The 17007-nt window shown below is 35.3% G+C and overlaps 1 protein-coding gene across 2 annotated transcripts in view; it reads left to right on the forward strand.

Annotated features, from left to right (window-relative positions):
* DLGAP1 (DLG associated protein 1) overlaps window positions 1–13893 on the forward strand; it is a 211405-nt gene extending 197512 nt beyond the window's left edge. For both annotated transcript variants that reach the window (XM_032222208.1, XM_032222209.1), the window contains 4 exons: window positions 1578–1999; window positions 6848–6939; window positions 8514–8666; window positions 12314–13893. In XM_032222208.1, the coding sequence (XP_032078099.1) occupies window positions 1578–1999; window positions 6848–6939; window positions 8514–8666; window positions 12314–12523 (877 nt within the window). In that variant the 3' untranslated portion in view covers window positions 12524–13893. The remainder of the gene's footprint in view (window positions 1–1577; window positions 2000–6847; window positions 6940–8513; window positions 8667–12313) is intronic.
* Window positions 13894–17007: the final 3114 nt, after the last annotated feature.

The raw sequence follows: 17007 nt of genomic DNA on the forward strand, positions 1-17007 counted from the left end.
CATAGAAAATTATCACATTTATCTTCTTATCTGAATTTAAGGTGAAATAAAATACTATTTATAAATGTGTACACTCAAATTCTGTTTACTGTCCAGCTACCTGCATATATCATCTAAAGTTACCATTTCCCAATGAAACCAGTCTTAAGATTTTCTGTGCATATGACACAATTGTGTATCAAAGCTATGCATTAAAAAAACACAGACAAGTCAAACCATAATATTATTGACTTTTGATTGAAATTAATTTTACCCCACTTTTAATATCAATTATTCCACCATACACATTTATCCAAATCATTGTCCTTCCCACAAAGCTTCCTACCACTTATAAACTTTTAAAAACTGGCCTGAAAAAGTATAAACCCATATATGCTTACTCTGCTATAAATCCCAATGAGTTTAAGAATGCTTAATTTCTTAGTCTCAGGTGAACGTTTCTGGGCTGCTTCTGTGGAAATTGGAAGGAAGCTGCAGAAAAACTGCTTTTGTTATTGGACTGCTTTGTTTACCCCCGTTTGCATAAAGGAAATGATGACTCCTTTGTTCTGGACTATAACTGAAGGAAACTACATGCGCTTACTTTGTAGGAAGTCCCATTAAGTTCATTGGCTGTTATTCTGAGATACACATGCTTAAGGCTGCTAGTGCCATTGAGTCAATATGCTAAACCTATCCCACTCTCTTCCCTTCTGCTTGTAAAGAATTAATGTCTACAATGAAGAGCCTATTAATCTTTTGAGACTCTCCATTTACAGAGTTCTCATTTCCTGTGAAAAGACTCTATGGGAAGAGAAAGGTCTTCATTGCAGTTACCCTCTAGACATGGGCAACAAAAGGCTAGGCTTGGGGAAAACCTTGCTCTTTGTGTCTATGTACTGAATTTAGTTCAATTGTACTGTATGGAAATTTCTAGCTATTTTATATAAATTCAAGTGAAATCAGTAACAGTATATACTGCTCTATGATAATACAGACATATAGAAATAATCAAATGTAAGGGAAAATGAGAAGAGGTAGAACTGGCAGTGTTATGCAATTCCTGTGCCTTGAATGATGAAAGAGGGACAATATTCTAAATATTGTCATGCATAGAAATCTAATAATTGGGCTCAGTCATTCACCTGTGGAAAGATTCCTGTGATTTTGGTCTACAAGATGTGGGGGTAGCAGTAAGGTGGGAGTAACCTGAGAAAATATTAATTTCTGTTCTTTCTCAATATTGTTTTTTCTATCACTACTACTCCCCACATAAAATGAATATCATTAGATATTAGACAAAAATCAAACTTTCAAGGAGATCCTAATGAATTATCACTATGATTCAAACCTAAAATGAATTACATGCAAAATCAAGGATTAATATGAATGTGATAATATTTTCATTCATAATCTTGCAAAACCTAAGCCTTTTTGACCCCTTCAAAAATGAAAATATGTTTATTTCAATTGATGATGTTATAAAATATCTGGTAGAATTTAAGGCTACCCTATTGTACAGTTGCATCTGGTTGTCTGTAAAGTATACCCACCTGTGAATGTCTGCATTGCTAAACTTTCTGTTTTGTGTTGTTCAGTTTCCGCAGGTTTACCCGATCAAATAGTGTTACAACAGCTGTTCAAGCAGACATGGATTTCCATGAGAACTTTGAAATGTCCATGGACCCTCAAGAAGTTCAATCATATTCTGGGCCAATGTCGAGACAATATTCCCGCGATATTAGCACTTCCACTGTTAGCATACAGGGCTCAGGAAACCATTATCATGCATGCGCAGTAGATGATGACTTTGACACTGATTTTGATCCTTCCATTTTACCTCCACCGGATCCTTGGATTGATTCTATAACTGAAGATCCAATTGAAGCTGTACAAAGGTCCGTGTGCCACAGAGATGGACACTGGTTTCTGAAGCTTCTTCAAGCAGAAAGAGAACGTATGGAAGGTTGGTGCCAACAAATGGAGAGAGAAGAACAAGAAAACCATCTTCCAGACGAAAGTAAGTAATTCCAGTGCTAACAAGAAAAGTTGTCTTTATTCTGTTATCTTTTAAATAATAGTCTAGAGATTGGAAAATCAATACTGCATGTAACTTCTCAAAATATATCTCTGTTGCGAAAAGTTCCACAAAAATCACTGTGCATTTCGCTAACATCCATACCAAATTGAAGTGATACCAAAGTGACGACCAGTGTGTGCTGACTTCATTACAAATGACACCTTTACATTCTTGCATCCTAACATTTACCCAAATCTGACACAGCATTTGCCTGACATTGTGCAGGTAGTCCTCAACCTACGACCACAATTTAGGCCAAAATTTATGTTGCTAAGCAAGACATTTGTGAATTTTGTCCTATTTTACGACTAACTGAATCTGGCTTCCCCATTGGCTTTGCTTGTCAGAAAGTCACAAAAGGTGGTCACACATTCCTGGGACATTGCAACCATCATAAATATGAGTCAGTTTTCCAAGTGTCTGAATTTGATCGGTGTGACCATGGGGATGCTGCAATGGTCGTAAGTGTGAAAAATGGTCATATGTCACTTTTTTCAGTGACACTGTAACTTTGAATAGTCACTAAATGAACAGTTGTAAGTCAAAGGCTATCTGTATACATTTTGTAATTCCTTTCCTGCATATGTGTTATTACTTCTTTGCATTTACTTCTTTTTACTTTGCTAATATTCCCAATATTAGATTATTGGGAAAAATGTAGCACATGTTAGAAATACCTTAAAGCAACTGTTCCCTGTGGGGGGCTGATGCAGTTTGCAGTTTACACCAAGAAAGATACATTGCATTTCCAACAGAATTTACAAAGGTTTTAGTCCATGCACATTCCGAATAAAATGTTGTACTTTGAATGCAAAGTCCTAATGCAGAGCCTTCTTCCTTTCAATGATTTCCCACAACAGCAACAGGGAATTTCCATGGCTAAGAATGGCTTCAAACAGCTTCCTCTTCCTCCCCCTTCCTCCTTTATCTGATCTGCGCTTGTCCATTATATCTTAATCATTACACCACACTGAGGCTTACTGTAACTTGCAAAGACTGAAATTTTCTCAATATCTTGGCAGCTGAGAGTGAATGTTCTCCCATCCCACCTCGAAGCTAGGAGTAATATGATACAAGCCTTTCCAGACAATGCCTCTTTATGTACAACAGCTGTCTGGAGGAGATGGCTTAGGACTGCTTGACAGAGTCTTGTGTGCTCCATGGACATGTTTGTTATTATCTTTCAGAGAAAGTGTCACAATGAAAAAAGTGTTTCCAGTTATGAATGCAATTTGTTGTTGCTGCTGCTGCTGCTCCTCCTGTTGCATATAAAAACAGGTTATAATGTCAGGGGCTGAGTTAAAAACATCTGGAAAAAGTTATTTAGTTAATTCTGCACATGTTTTATTGCATTAAAGTTTTATTAGTTTCCTCGGAAATTGCTTATTCGTAATAGTGGTAATAACTAACTTATTAAAGCCACGCCTGTCTGTATTAATTGTTGAGCATAGGTCAATGCTCATGATCAATATAAAATTGCCAAATCTGCATAGGAACACACATGTACCATGGGAGCTGTGTCTTTAAGTTTTAGAAAAAAACATTTTGAACCAAGAGTTTGCACACAATGCCAGTAGTTAAATAGATATGCCCCTTTAAAAAATCTCTGTTGTTAGTAGAATATTGAATAAACAAGAGCAAGGAAGCTGAAACTAGTGTACTGGATAATAAACTGATTAGAGTTGATTTTTCCTTGGTATCTTCTCCTGGGCCTCCAACTAGTTTTCTGCTTGTTGCACATGTTTATTCATCAATTTTCTTTTAGAATATGGACACTTACTTCTAAGAAGGTGCAGCTTAATGGAATATATTTTTCTGTCCATTCTTTCTTCCTAGCAAAAAAATAAGGTGACATTTTAGCTGAATTAAATGTGCTTAATTTTACTTCTAATTTTACTTTCTTTACATCATATTAAGAAATTATCTATGGGCAAGCAAAGTTTACCAGCAGAAGCCTCAGAATGGGAGCCATCTCTCCAGAATGGGCTTTGATTATTGATAAAAAGATAGTTCAAGAATGCTTATTCTTAAACATTATACATAATAAACATTTTGTCTCATAAGTGTATGCTTCACTTGGCTGATGTAAAAGAAATCAGAGATAAAATTGGTATAAGGCAAAACTGCAGTAGGCTTTGGGTTAGATGCATGTCCAACAGGAAGACATGGCAATATCATTTCTGACATTTATAAACTATCAGCATTGGTTTTGGAGTTGGTTACATATTTTTGGCATTTGGGAATGGGTATTAATGAAATTAAATCTGACACATCTGGAGACTCAAATTTGGAAAAGACTGCTTTAAGAAGTAGGTATAAGAAATGTGAATGCATGTACTTTGCATACCAAGCATCAAAGGCTCACTGTCTAGAATCACTGGATAGATTTGAAGTCTGGAAGCATGAAGGCAGTACTGTGCTGAAAGCCATACTGAGCTGGAAGGATTCAGTATTGTTCTGTTCAACTAACTCAATGCAAAATTCATCACATAGCCATCTGAGAATTTGTCTTAAATCACTAAATATTTGGAAAGGGAAGACTCAACACATTCTATTTTCCTCACTCTTCTTTCCTCCAGAAAGTATTGGGATATTATAGAGTACTGTTTTAATAAGGAGTATTCAGGCTATTTTTTTAACATTGCATCATGAAACAATTTTTAAGCAACTTCTCTTACCAGTATAATCACCCAAACAATTTTTTGGCTTTGTGCAAAATTCTCCTCTAATGCACAGCTGGGAGACCATCTCCCTTCTATTTCCCTCGCCCTTCCTTTCAATTCTTGAAATGCCTTGTGAAATGTTAGATGGCTCAGCTCCAGCTGAGGCAGCTGTTCTGAAGTCGATGCAATGGGAAGGGTTCTCATAACAATGGGGACCACATGAAAGCTCTCCGATTAACTCCTCCCCCCCATTGAAGGCTTCTTTCACTTCAGTGGTTTGCACATTAGTACGAATAAAAGACTAGACACACCAAGGGGTACATTTTCAGCACAGTGCCTAGGGAATTAGACACGCAACCCTTGCAAACAATAATGGGAAAATGGCAGTTATGTGTAGAATTCCCTGTACTGTGTAGTGTGAATTTACATTTCCCTCTTCACAGTTGTTTCCTTTTTGTGTTAATGTCTGCCTAAGGAGAGAACTCTGCTTCCAGGACCTCCATAGGAAAAGATATATAATAATCTGTGTATTAATACTAAGCATGTATACTGGGCATTTGTCTGCTCAGACATAAAGTCCATTGATTTTTGTTCAGTGAAACTTATTCCCCAGTTGGAATATGTAAGACTGCTACCTTAGTATTTTATGATCTTTTGGGATTATTTAGAGTATTTGTCATGGTGCCACAGGTGCCTCATATCTAATCTGTTTTATGTGATAGTCCTCAGAATTTATCAACAGTAGCTATAATGGCTCTCATAAAGAAAAAGATGGAGTGGGGATCATATCTGTGATAAAGATCATCCCCCAATATTTTATCGTTTTAAACATCTCAGAACATCCTCTAAGTGAGGAATTCTAACGTTTATCTATTAACCCACACTCAATTGCCACTAATACAAGTGTGCAATTTTAGAATCATGCCATAATATTTGCAGCTAAGACATAACTTTTGCTGAATGTGCAAGAGTCTCAGAAGTGAATACAGATGCTTTTGAGATTTCTTTCAAACCTCATTTAAATTTGGAGAATATTTTAGAATCAAGGACATAATTATTTTCAATTGTGAATGACCATGAAAATCTATGATAAGGTGCAGGGGGCTACAAATGGAGGAGAGGTTCCAGGAATAAAATGGCACGAAGCAATTTAGGATCCAAGCCACTGGGCCTCCTATATGTTCACAACTCATAGTATCCTAGATAGGCTTGCCTTTTCATTGGCTTAGAGAACTGTTTAACTTGGCACTATACAACTTACTGCTTTACAGAAGTCCATGCATCTGGCCAAGTCAAACATATGTTGCCTGTGGGGAACTCAGCACAGATTCAGTTTTGATTAAATATTTTGCATTTTTGGGCCTATTACTGTATTGTTTCAATGACAAACAGCAGAAGGATTACACATGACTCTCTGGACATTGTTGATCTGTTGATCATTGTTTCTATCATCCGTCATCATTCAACAAGCAACACAACTGAAAAAAATCTGCATATGTGGGAGCATTGTTATCCATAGAATTAATTTTAAGGTATATAGGCCAAGTTAAAATACAGTGCTGGTTATTTTTGTGATGTGAGTTTTCGTTGTTTTTGCATTCCTCCTTTTGCTAATTGGTGTATGTTGGAGAGAGTTCCGGTGATTGGGAATGTGTGTTCACTTTTAAAATGAACTGTGGGTTTTTTAGTAGCAGCATTTGGAAAGGATTGGCAATCTTTTCTCGTAGAGGGCTGCATTTTCTTAATTGAAATCTGTTATCAATGGTGAGCTGAGTTTAAGCAATCATTGGACACGGAACTATCAGGAGTGGGTAGCAGTACACAATTACTCACTTTCTGTAATTCCCTCTCTTCCTCCTTTTCTCCTTCTGACACTCCATTCTCTTTTCTGTCTTTCACTCACTCTCATATGAAAGAGGGGAAAAAATGTTCTTCCCACAGATATTAATATGGATAGCTTGCAGACAGCATTTGAAATTAGCCCATAGGCCACAGGCTGCATATGATTGCACTTTTCTTATCCCTGAACTAGATCTGTAGCTGGCTTTGTAACAATAGAGATATTTCCAATATTTGCTTACATTAATATTTTACAATGGTGTCTTATGCTTTGATTATTTTTAAGTTTTAGGTAAAATTCGAACTGCAGTTGGTAGTGCTCAGCTTCTCATGGCTCAGAAATTTTACCAATTCAGAGAACTCTGTGAAGAAAATCTGGTATGTAACATGTATTATCAGTGTTTTTATTACTTGCATGCAAAAAATATGTTAGTGTCTGAAGCAGAATCGTGTATAATGCTACTGTTGCTCTTCCCATAACTCAAATGCAAGAATTTAAGGCTGGCCAAAATATTTTGGTACTTGAAGAAGAAAATCTTTCAACCACCTCTCCCAAGAGGTGGTTGTAAGATTAGAGAAAATAAATTAGAGAAGTGAGTTTATAACATTTATTTCCAATTCTAATATATCACAGTATGGAACAAAAATTACATTAATTGTAACCAAAAGTATGCTGTCTAGGACACAAATATATTGGAACTATATCAAAAAGTGGATATAAGAAAATACTGATTTGAAAAATTATTGAAAGCTCAGGAATGTGCCAGAATATTTTAGTCTTCTGTTTCTGGTACTGGTAGTTCTCAACATATGACCACAATTGGGACTGAAATTTCAGTTGCTAAGTAATGCAATTGTTAAGCAAGTATTCATGTAGCTGGACCAAATTTTATGACCATTTTTACCATGGTTGTTAAACACATCACAAGGGCAAGTGAATCCTGCAGTTGTTAAGCGAATTTGGCTTCCCCAATTGGCTTTGCTTATTGGAAGCCACTGCGAAGATTACAGATTGTGATCATATGACCACAAGATGCCGCAACAACAATAAATGCAAGCTGATTGCCAAACATCTGAACTGCAATCACATGACCACAGGGTGATGCAATAGTAGTAACTCCAAAGACAGGCTGCAAGTCGCTTTGTCCGAAGCCATTGTAACTTCAAACTATTGTGGAATGGTCATAAGTCAAGGACTAATTGTATATGCATTAATGGAAACATGACCAGTATAAACTATTAATAGTCATTATTGCAACATATTGCTGCCAAAACATTCATTCCAAAGTAAGATTGTTTCAACTAAGGTAAAGGTAAAGGTTCCCCATGTACATTTGTGCTAGTTGTTTCCGACTCTAGGGGGCAGTGCTCATCTCTGTTTGAAAGCCAAAGAACCAGTGCTGTCCGAAGACGTTCTCTCTGGTCATGTGGCCAGCATGACTAAACACCAAAGGCTCACAGAATGCTGTTACCTTCCCACCAAAGGTGGTTCCAATTTTTCTACTTGCATTTTTACTTCCTTTCAAACTGCTAGGTTGGCAGAAGCTGGGACAAGTAACAGGAGCTCACTCTGTTATGCGGCACTAGGGGTTCGAACTGCCAAACTGCTGACCTTTCTGATTGACAAGCTCTGCGTCTTAGCCACTGAGCCACCCCGAATTGTTTTAATTAATTTGCCCCAAACATTTAGCCAATTTATATGTTTCCTCAACTTATAGCATATGCTATCCATACTGTTTGTGCTGAAACTATTACAGTTGTAAGACTCCGCCATTGCCTCAGTGCATGATGGCTTAGTTAATTTAATCAACTTGTATTATCATTCCATATAAATCAGATGCAGTAAGATAGCCAACATCATTAAAAATAAAAAGCAAAATTCCACCTGAGTTTTTCAAGGACTGTGTGTGTGTTTTTCCTATTTCTATTTCCTATTCCTTTCTCTCACACAGAATCCCAACGCACACCCGAGACCAGCCTCCCAAGATTTAGCAGGGTTTTGGGATATGCTGCAGTTGTCCATAGAAAATATTAGTATGAAATTTGATGAACTTCATCAGTTAAAGGCCAATAATTGGAAACATCTGGATCTACATGACAAGAAGGTAGAACATTGTCGATTTTGTATGCTTCATTTAAAACCCTGCACAAATACTGGACAGATTAAATAGGTCTCTACATACTTCACTGATGTTAAAAACATGAAATGGATTTTATATCAGATTAATTCCATTGTAAAAGAAAAGAAAATGTTTACGTTAGGAATCACCTGGAATATTATCTGTAATATGTTCAGGCATATTTTTAAGGCAAACTTGTATATGTGAAAAATGGGAATGTGCTCATTTGTCTTATATACTTAACGTATAATCATATTAGATAATCAACTGTTAGAAGAAATTGCCTCATATATTGATTCTTACAATTAAAATAAATTATATAGAGAGTACAGGAGTACACAGTGCTGCCTAGTGTAAGAGTTTTGTTTACTAATGCACTATGAAATGTATAAGTAAACTAGGGGAGTACTGTTATCAGCACTTACTTGGTAACCAGCCCCATTCCCATGGATAAATGTATGGGTATTTGCCAATCAAGCCATCATAAATATTACCTGGAAAATCTCTTGTGTCATTACTTTATTTTGAGGGAGACCTCATAGGTGGTTTCACCTCTTTTATTTCATTCAGTAAATTCTAACTCTAAAACACTAATTTGTTGTTGTTGTTCAGTCACTAAGTTTTGTCTAACTCTTTGCGACCCCATGGAACATAGCATGGCCCTGTCCTCCATTGTCTCCCAGACTCAAGCACTAAATAGGATGGCAAATTAAGACTCAATTTTCTTTCCTAGACTTACCTGGATGTTAGGTGATTTTAGTATGTGATGTCACATTGTTCTCAGTAGTAGTGTCAGAAGGAGTCATTGTTTCTCTAGGGATCAGTAAGCATTTTAAAGCTGAGATATATCCCATCAATAATATCAGTACAAATTGACAGATAGAATGGAAATATGAAAACGTATGTAAACATTTTCCTTTTTCTTTTCCAGGGGCCTAAATTGGGGAAGGTTGGGGGGAGGAAAGGAAAGGTTATTATGAGGAAAAAATGAAAGTCTTCTGAAATATTTTCTCCCACTATGAAATGTAAAAATGTACTATTTAAATGAAGTGCTTTAATATATTCTTACCCTGTTGCCCTTAATAATGTCTACCCTTAAAAACTAACATGGAGCCTTAAGATGGAGAGCTAACGGAACAACAGGAAGTTTATTTCAATGAGTAAAAAAAACTGCATTTCTATAGCAAAGAGAAATTTGCTATTGTTGTTGTAACAACTGATGTAGTCAAATATTTTTAAGGCCCATGCCTTTATAGGGAAAAGCACAAACTCAGTTTCACACATATAAAAGAAAATTGAAAAAGAGGGACAAAGTGTTCCCCTTGCACCTGTTTGTTTAGAACATTTCAAGCTGTTTGTAATGTTGTTTATACTCTGGCCTATTCTGCCTATTTCATGTATTATTTTTAAAGCAAAGAATAATAGTATGCGAATAAGTGCTGTAGATATCACATTTTTTTCAAAAGATATTTTTTAAAAATAATAATAATAATTGGGATTTCATTCCATAATGTCACTCTTCTCAGAATCTTTGTTTTGTTAGCCATAGGAATATGAAAAAAGTCCAGGGAAAAGAATGGTCTTGTTGAACCCATTCTTGCATTTGTTATGCCTTAACCATGCTGGAACCTTAACCAGTTTTGAATATTGACCCCCACCTCCAAATAAATACTGCATGATTAAGTCAAGTAAAAGAATTGTTTACCTATAAATGTTCAGTAGGGAAAAGCATGGTCATCTGATTTACACTGTAGAACGTTCCATTAGAACATCATGCATTTGCATTCTTTGCTTGTTCCAAACCAAAATACAAATAAATGATTACCTCTTCAAGTCCCACAAGATAACATTTCTGCAGGGAAAAAAATTGGTGATCCTAAAACACACTATTTTTATTAGATGTTATGATACCTAAATAGGCCAAAGCTTTTTTTTCCCCCAGCGTAAGAAACTGATACTACTTTAATGATAAACTCAACAAAAGGAGTAAATTAAACAGAACTAAAAAATCAGGATGTTTCAATCTGTAGTGAAAAAATATATTTGTGGATCATGGTTACCAAGTGTGGCTACATTAATATTTAAATTAAATTGCTTGTTTTCCTTATTTAAGCAAAATATGAAAAAAGTTGTGAATTTGTTTTTATATTTGCGCTTGTTATCCTTCATCCTAAACTTGGGTAACTACCATAGTTCATTCTTTGCATGCAGATCGAATGCAGTGTTTCAAACAAATCCATTTCCATTAACACAAGCAATGAGGAACTGTTTTGATCAACAATGAGAAAATAATAAATTATAAGGACACTTATAGAGCATAATTAAATTAATTCTCCATTTAGGAAATTATTATTAAGATAGATACCATATAATTTTTGGAAAAATAGAGTCTGCGTAAACCAGAGAAATATTTTGGGTTAGATATGTGGATCCAAATTTAAAAGGGAAAGGGTGAAATGGAGTGCATCAGGCACTAATATAACATCTGTTGACAACTCCTTAAAGAAACTGCATTATTATTGGGCTCCCATAGCCACTATGCAATCCCAGAAAGGATGCATTTAATTTATGGAAGGCTGGATACATGCTGTATGACTCCTGCGCTCCTTTGCACTTCAAATCCAGATTACTGTGTAGCCCTATTTGTATCCTAGTTGTAAATTCCAGAAGTAACATATCCACATTTCTCTCCCTTCCCCCTCTCATTCTGTCTCTTTCTATATATGTATATGATATATTAATATATACAGTATATCATGTGGATATATACACATTTCTTCCTGTTTATTAACCATGATATCTTTGGATGCCAAACTAATTACTAACGTATATTCTCAGAATTCCTTTTTTAAGTTTTCCCCACCCACTTCTGAATTTGCAATTGAATTCAGTTTGTAGGTTGTTGACTCCGATACTATACTTTTAAGAAGCACATTGCACCCAAAGTATGCAACATTCCATAGTCAGTCACCACCAACCACATGTCTTTTTCATTTTTGTTTTTAAATTTTGCAACTAACCTCAGGCTGCTAGTTCATATGACTGTGTGAAATCTATCCATAAGTCTTAAATGTTGTAAGCCCATTTAGTCTTGTGTATGTATATTGTATACAAAAGGGTTGGTGCTCATTATCTGTGTCTTTCATTCCTACCACATATTATTCTATTACGCTGAGTTAATGTATTAAGAAATCCAAGAATTTTACTAATAGTTAGGTGTAAGGTGATTTTGATTACAATCTGACTTTATAGATTTATGACATCGTACAAAGCAGCAGTACTAAAGATGCTCTCCTTTCTAATTCTGAATGTCCAGAAGAGGAATTTAGATTGCCCAGCAGGAGCTACATACAATATTTAATGGTGGGAGCTTCATCCTTTTGAACCTCAGACACCACATGTCTATGGAGAACTAGTGCTATTATCAATGCCGTCCTTTTTTGCCTTAAGATTATGTATTTTTTAAAGTCTTTGAATGCCAGTTCAGTGAAGAGAAAGTGAATTAACTTTAGATAAACAAGTATCTTCTAACCACTGACTTATCCTAGTTTGTTTGTGTCCCCCACCCGCCCTTTCTTTAAATTTTTCCCCTGAGAAGCTGTATAATGTCATTAACCTTCTGCTTTGATCAGGAGAGAAGGGCCCCTCCTCCAGTGCCAAAGAAGCCATCGAAAGGTCAGGTGCCACTCATTCGGGAACGCTCTTTGGAGAGCTCACAGCGTCAGGAGGCCCGGAAACGGCTGATGGCTGCCAAACGAGCTGCATCGGTTCGTCAGAACTCAGCCACTGAAAGCGCCGAAAGCATTGAGATTTACATCCCCGAAGCCCAGACCAGGCTATGAAGGGATCCAACCAGGAGGACTGTTAATGGCAAGAAATATCTCTTGTATAATTTGCCCTAGGTCCATGCTCAGAGATACCAATATGTATTTGTATTTCTCTCCTCTTCCTTTTATCTCTCTCTTCTCTCCCAATGAATTAACACTTCTGTGGTGTAACTGTCAATTCTCCAAGAAAGTTTTGCAAACATCCCTTGCTTTCTAAAGGTTTGCCCATCTCAGCCTAGTGCTTTGCCATATGTACTGACACTGCCCACCATGCCTCTTGTAAAGAATCCCATACACCCACAAATAACACCTCTCTTCCTTTCTGTCTCATGTACACACATGTATGCGCGTGCACACGCACACACACACACACAGAAATCTGTACAATAGATGCACCGATTTACTCATCCTTGTTCCTTAAAGGTAGTCTGTTATGTAGTGTACAGCAATATTCCATTATTTGGTACTTTGGAAATCCAGTATTGCAGGGTAATACCTTTAGGATTCTGTTGTCCTCCTCATTTATAGTGAATGGAGCTTGGGCTCAGAATCATTTCTTTGTATGACTAGTTTTTAATTTAATTTAATTTTTTTTTAGAAACAGAGCCATATGATTTTGATCTTTCAAGATAATCCTTTTCATCTGTCATACTAGAAGTTGGGGAGATAGGTGTACTGCAGTAAAAGTTCAAATGAGTCATGGGAATGAAATGTCCGTCATCCCATGAAAAGACTAGCAGCTGCACAAACTGCCTCACTTTATTTCCTCCAGCTCAACTTAGAATCTTTTTGATCAGGAGAAGACTGTAAAATCTATCTTCCAAGGTAGTAATATTTTAAGGCAATAACAAGAAAGCTTAGATGAATTCAAAAGATGAGTGAAAATTGGATTAAAGGAATATTTTCATCCAATCAATTAGTAAGAATTTTTAACATTGTACTATATTGTCATTTCCTTTTACAATGAGTGCATTTTAAATGGGAAAATCATTTGTTGGTTTCCTGACTTTGATGAGTTTCAGATTTTGAACATCTCCAAACTAGCTGTTTGTTTCTAAAATGCTGTAAATGAAATACATGTTGTATACTAGTCATGACCATTGATCTCAAGTGTTTCATACTCCCCTTTCTTCTTTAAAATAGAGAACACCTTTCTTTACAAAACTGTTTTAAAGTAAGTAGTCTACACATAGTGCTAGATTGTTTGGTAAAAAGACTGATAGGCAACAGAGCTATGCAGTGTTTTAGAAATGATTAAAAAAAACTGCTTCAGAGCAATTGGAAGGACAAACATAGAACTTATTTGTGACTCTTTAAAGCAGCCATGTCTTTTCTTTGGATTAGGTGGCTCTCTCTAGAGTTGCTAAAACAAAAAAACCTTTTTGGAACCAAATATGAAACACTGCTTAACCCTAATAAGGAACCCCTGGCATGGGACTACAGAATGCAATCTGACCAAACTGTCACACTAGCAGAAAGCATTATGATTTCACAAGCACCACAATTTTAAGATAAACATCTAACATGCACTAATGTGCATGTTTAAAGCACTAGAGAATTAACAGTTCATGTCCTAATGAGGTGTTGGTTTCAGTTGCAAGATTTGATCTATATTCTGTTGCCAAAATCAGTTTATCGATCTGGACCATATGTCATTTTTTAGTTGTATCCTCTCAAGTCACATGGGCAAAGAATTGTGGGTCATTTCTTATTTGAATATTTAACTTTACCCATATTGGCATCCATGTCGAGTATGGAAAAATTATACTTTTCTGACAGATCAAGAAAGAAGTGATCTAGTGCTAATGAAATACACTGAATGAGTGATTTATAATCTGTATTATCAAAGCTGGCTTTCAATTAGCTTACGGTTAAAACTTTTCAAATATGAAACTCTTAACTGATTGGATAGTAAAATTACACAGTTCAATTTCGCAGTGATAGAAATTACCATTCAAAAGCTGGCTTTTTCTTTTGTGCCTTTTTTCTTTGAGAATATATATTAACAGATCATGCCAGAAAATGTTGTAATGATACAGCATCATTTTTAGGCTCTATCTTTTTTTTTTTTAAGAATCTGGGAGAGGTAACAGATATAGAAATCTTTTTTAAAAAGGTAAAATCACTAGAAAATTTGCTACCTCTCAAAGCCATTGATATATCCAAGCTATACATTTATTAACAGGGCACAAAATATCACTGCTGTGTTTTACAAGTAAAGGGCTAATAATTTCATATTTTAAGACTTTTAAAGGCAAGGATAAAAATCCAGTGTTAACTCAAAACTGAAAATCTGACTTGCAACATTTGAATTGTATTATGTTGAGAATGTTTTTTGCTTTACTTTATAGCCTCTTTTTAATATTTGAAGGCTTGCATATTGTTTGCAGTCTATATAATATCAGTAGCCACCCTTATATATAGAAATGTTTTTTAAAAATTGGACTCTTCATACACAGATGTGCAAAACATGTCATACAGATCTATTTTCACAACAATATTATTTCTGTGGTATTTGAATCCCATAAAAAAGGTATAAAAATTTGCTGAAATGCTGTTGAAAAAAATGTGTTAAGATAAGGCAATTTATCTAGCAATGTCATATACCATATGATTGCAAACAATGATGTACTACAAAGTAGTCAATTGTTTTATTTGGATTACCCTTGGGAAGAAAATGGTGAGGATCACAACTTAATTTTATATTTTCGGAAAGATATATTTGCACATCATAACTTAAAGGAATTTGTTAACATGATACCTCATTATTCATTTGGGTTTGATGTAGGCATAACAATTATATCTTCGAATAAATTCCTAGAAAAATGCAGAAGATATGAAGACATTGAACATCTGCATGTAACAGAAGGATTTGAGAAACTGCAGTCCTGCAATGGACAATAGTGCCACCCAGATTACTCTTTGGTATTGCAGGTCTATAAATCGAGCTGCTACTTTACTCTGATTGCCTCTTGTGGACCTTTTTATCTATACAGTACAAAGCAAATAGAAAAAAAAATCAAATCATTTATTTTTGCAGGGAACCTTATCATCCTCAGATTTCTTCAATTGAAATCAGTGGGAATTAGAAACTTTAATTGGCTAAATTGTGTCTTATTCTTCCAATTGGTTTTGTAGGGCTTATTTTAATTCAAATGTCTGTATATCTGCAAAAAAGCTGCAATCAGTGTTTTAAAGTACAATTGGGATTAGGGGATATTTAAAAAATGAGGTTGACCTCTTAAACCAAAAGTTTTAAAATATTTATTATATATATTTTTGCAGACCTTTCATTAAATAACCTTTAACAGTGCAATACAATGCAAGTCTACTTAGATGTAAGTGTCACTGAATAAAACAGAGTTTATTTCCATTCACTATGGTTTAATACTCTTACCCAAGCTGGCGCCTTCAGATACTTTGGCGTTACTTCTAAATCTTTTAGTAATTCCAAGCACATTAGGCAAATACATCACCATAATGCCAAATTGGAGAAGCCTGGTAGGATACAAGTTTGGACTGTAATTAATCTGGGAGTAATCTCACTTAATCTGTGCTTTACTTCTAAGTAGACACACATAAGAATGCACTGTTGTTCTTTTGTAATGAGAGATAAAGAAAAAGATTAAACGTTTTAATATAAAAAAGTAAATGTTAGTATCTTATTTATAATATATTTCCATTTATTTATTGGGTGTCCCCTTAATGTTTTGTTATGTACTGTCACTTTAATTTGGATTTTATATTTATGAATTTACAGTTTGTTTTTTAAAATTTATAATGCATAGTTTTACTAGAATGTGAATCAAAATCAGTGACATAGATGCATTCTAGCTGTATTCCCAGTCAGGATAATCCATTTTTGTTCCCCCTCCCCTTTTTTTGTTTTTTTGCAAAATTGCTAGTTTGAAAAACTCTAGAGGAAAGGCTGGAGAGCATTATATGGCACTTTGAATTAGTTTTTCATAGGATTATCTATCTATCTGATATGTGGACACACAAACATGTAAATAGATTGTTTCCTGTAATGTAAAAAGAGCAAATTAATAAAATAAATAATGCACTGCTTATAAGAGCTGTGGCTTTTCAATATAATTTTTTATTCCCTTTTTGGAAAAGAAAATCCTGCTTTTGATGTGGTTGTATGATGTCTGGAGTAAACAGCAGCCTCTTCTGGGTATCTACAGGATATAATGTTAGATTAGCTTTTTAAAGGCTTATGTGAACATTTGTTCTCCCCTTAGCCTTCTAATCCTTGGGGGGATGCTATATATCATATATATATAATATATTCTGACATGAAGATCTTTAAACATGTTTCAGATACTTTTTAGTAGTGATGTGATCATTTTGAGCATAAAAATACTAGTGTAAAGGTGTCTAATACAAATAGGAATCCTTCTCTTTTAGCTTGGTTGGTTGGCTGCTGGTAGTACCGCGTTTCCTCGAAAATAAGACAGGGTTATTTTCTTTTGATCCCCGAAATAAGCACTTGGTCT

This window comes from Thamnophis elegans, chromosome 8 (genome assembly GCF_009769535.1).
Source record: "Thamnophis elegans isolate rThaEle1 chromosome 8, rThaEle1.pri, whole genome shotgun sequence".
Lineage (NCBI taxonomy): Eukaryota > Metazoa > Chordata > Lepidosauria > Squamata > Colubridae > Thamnophis > Thamnophis elegans.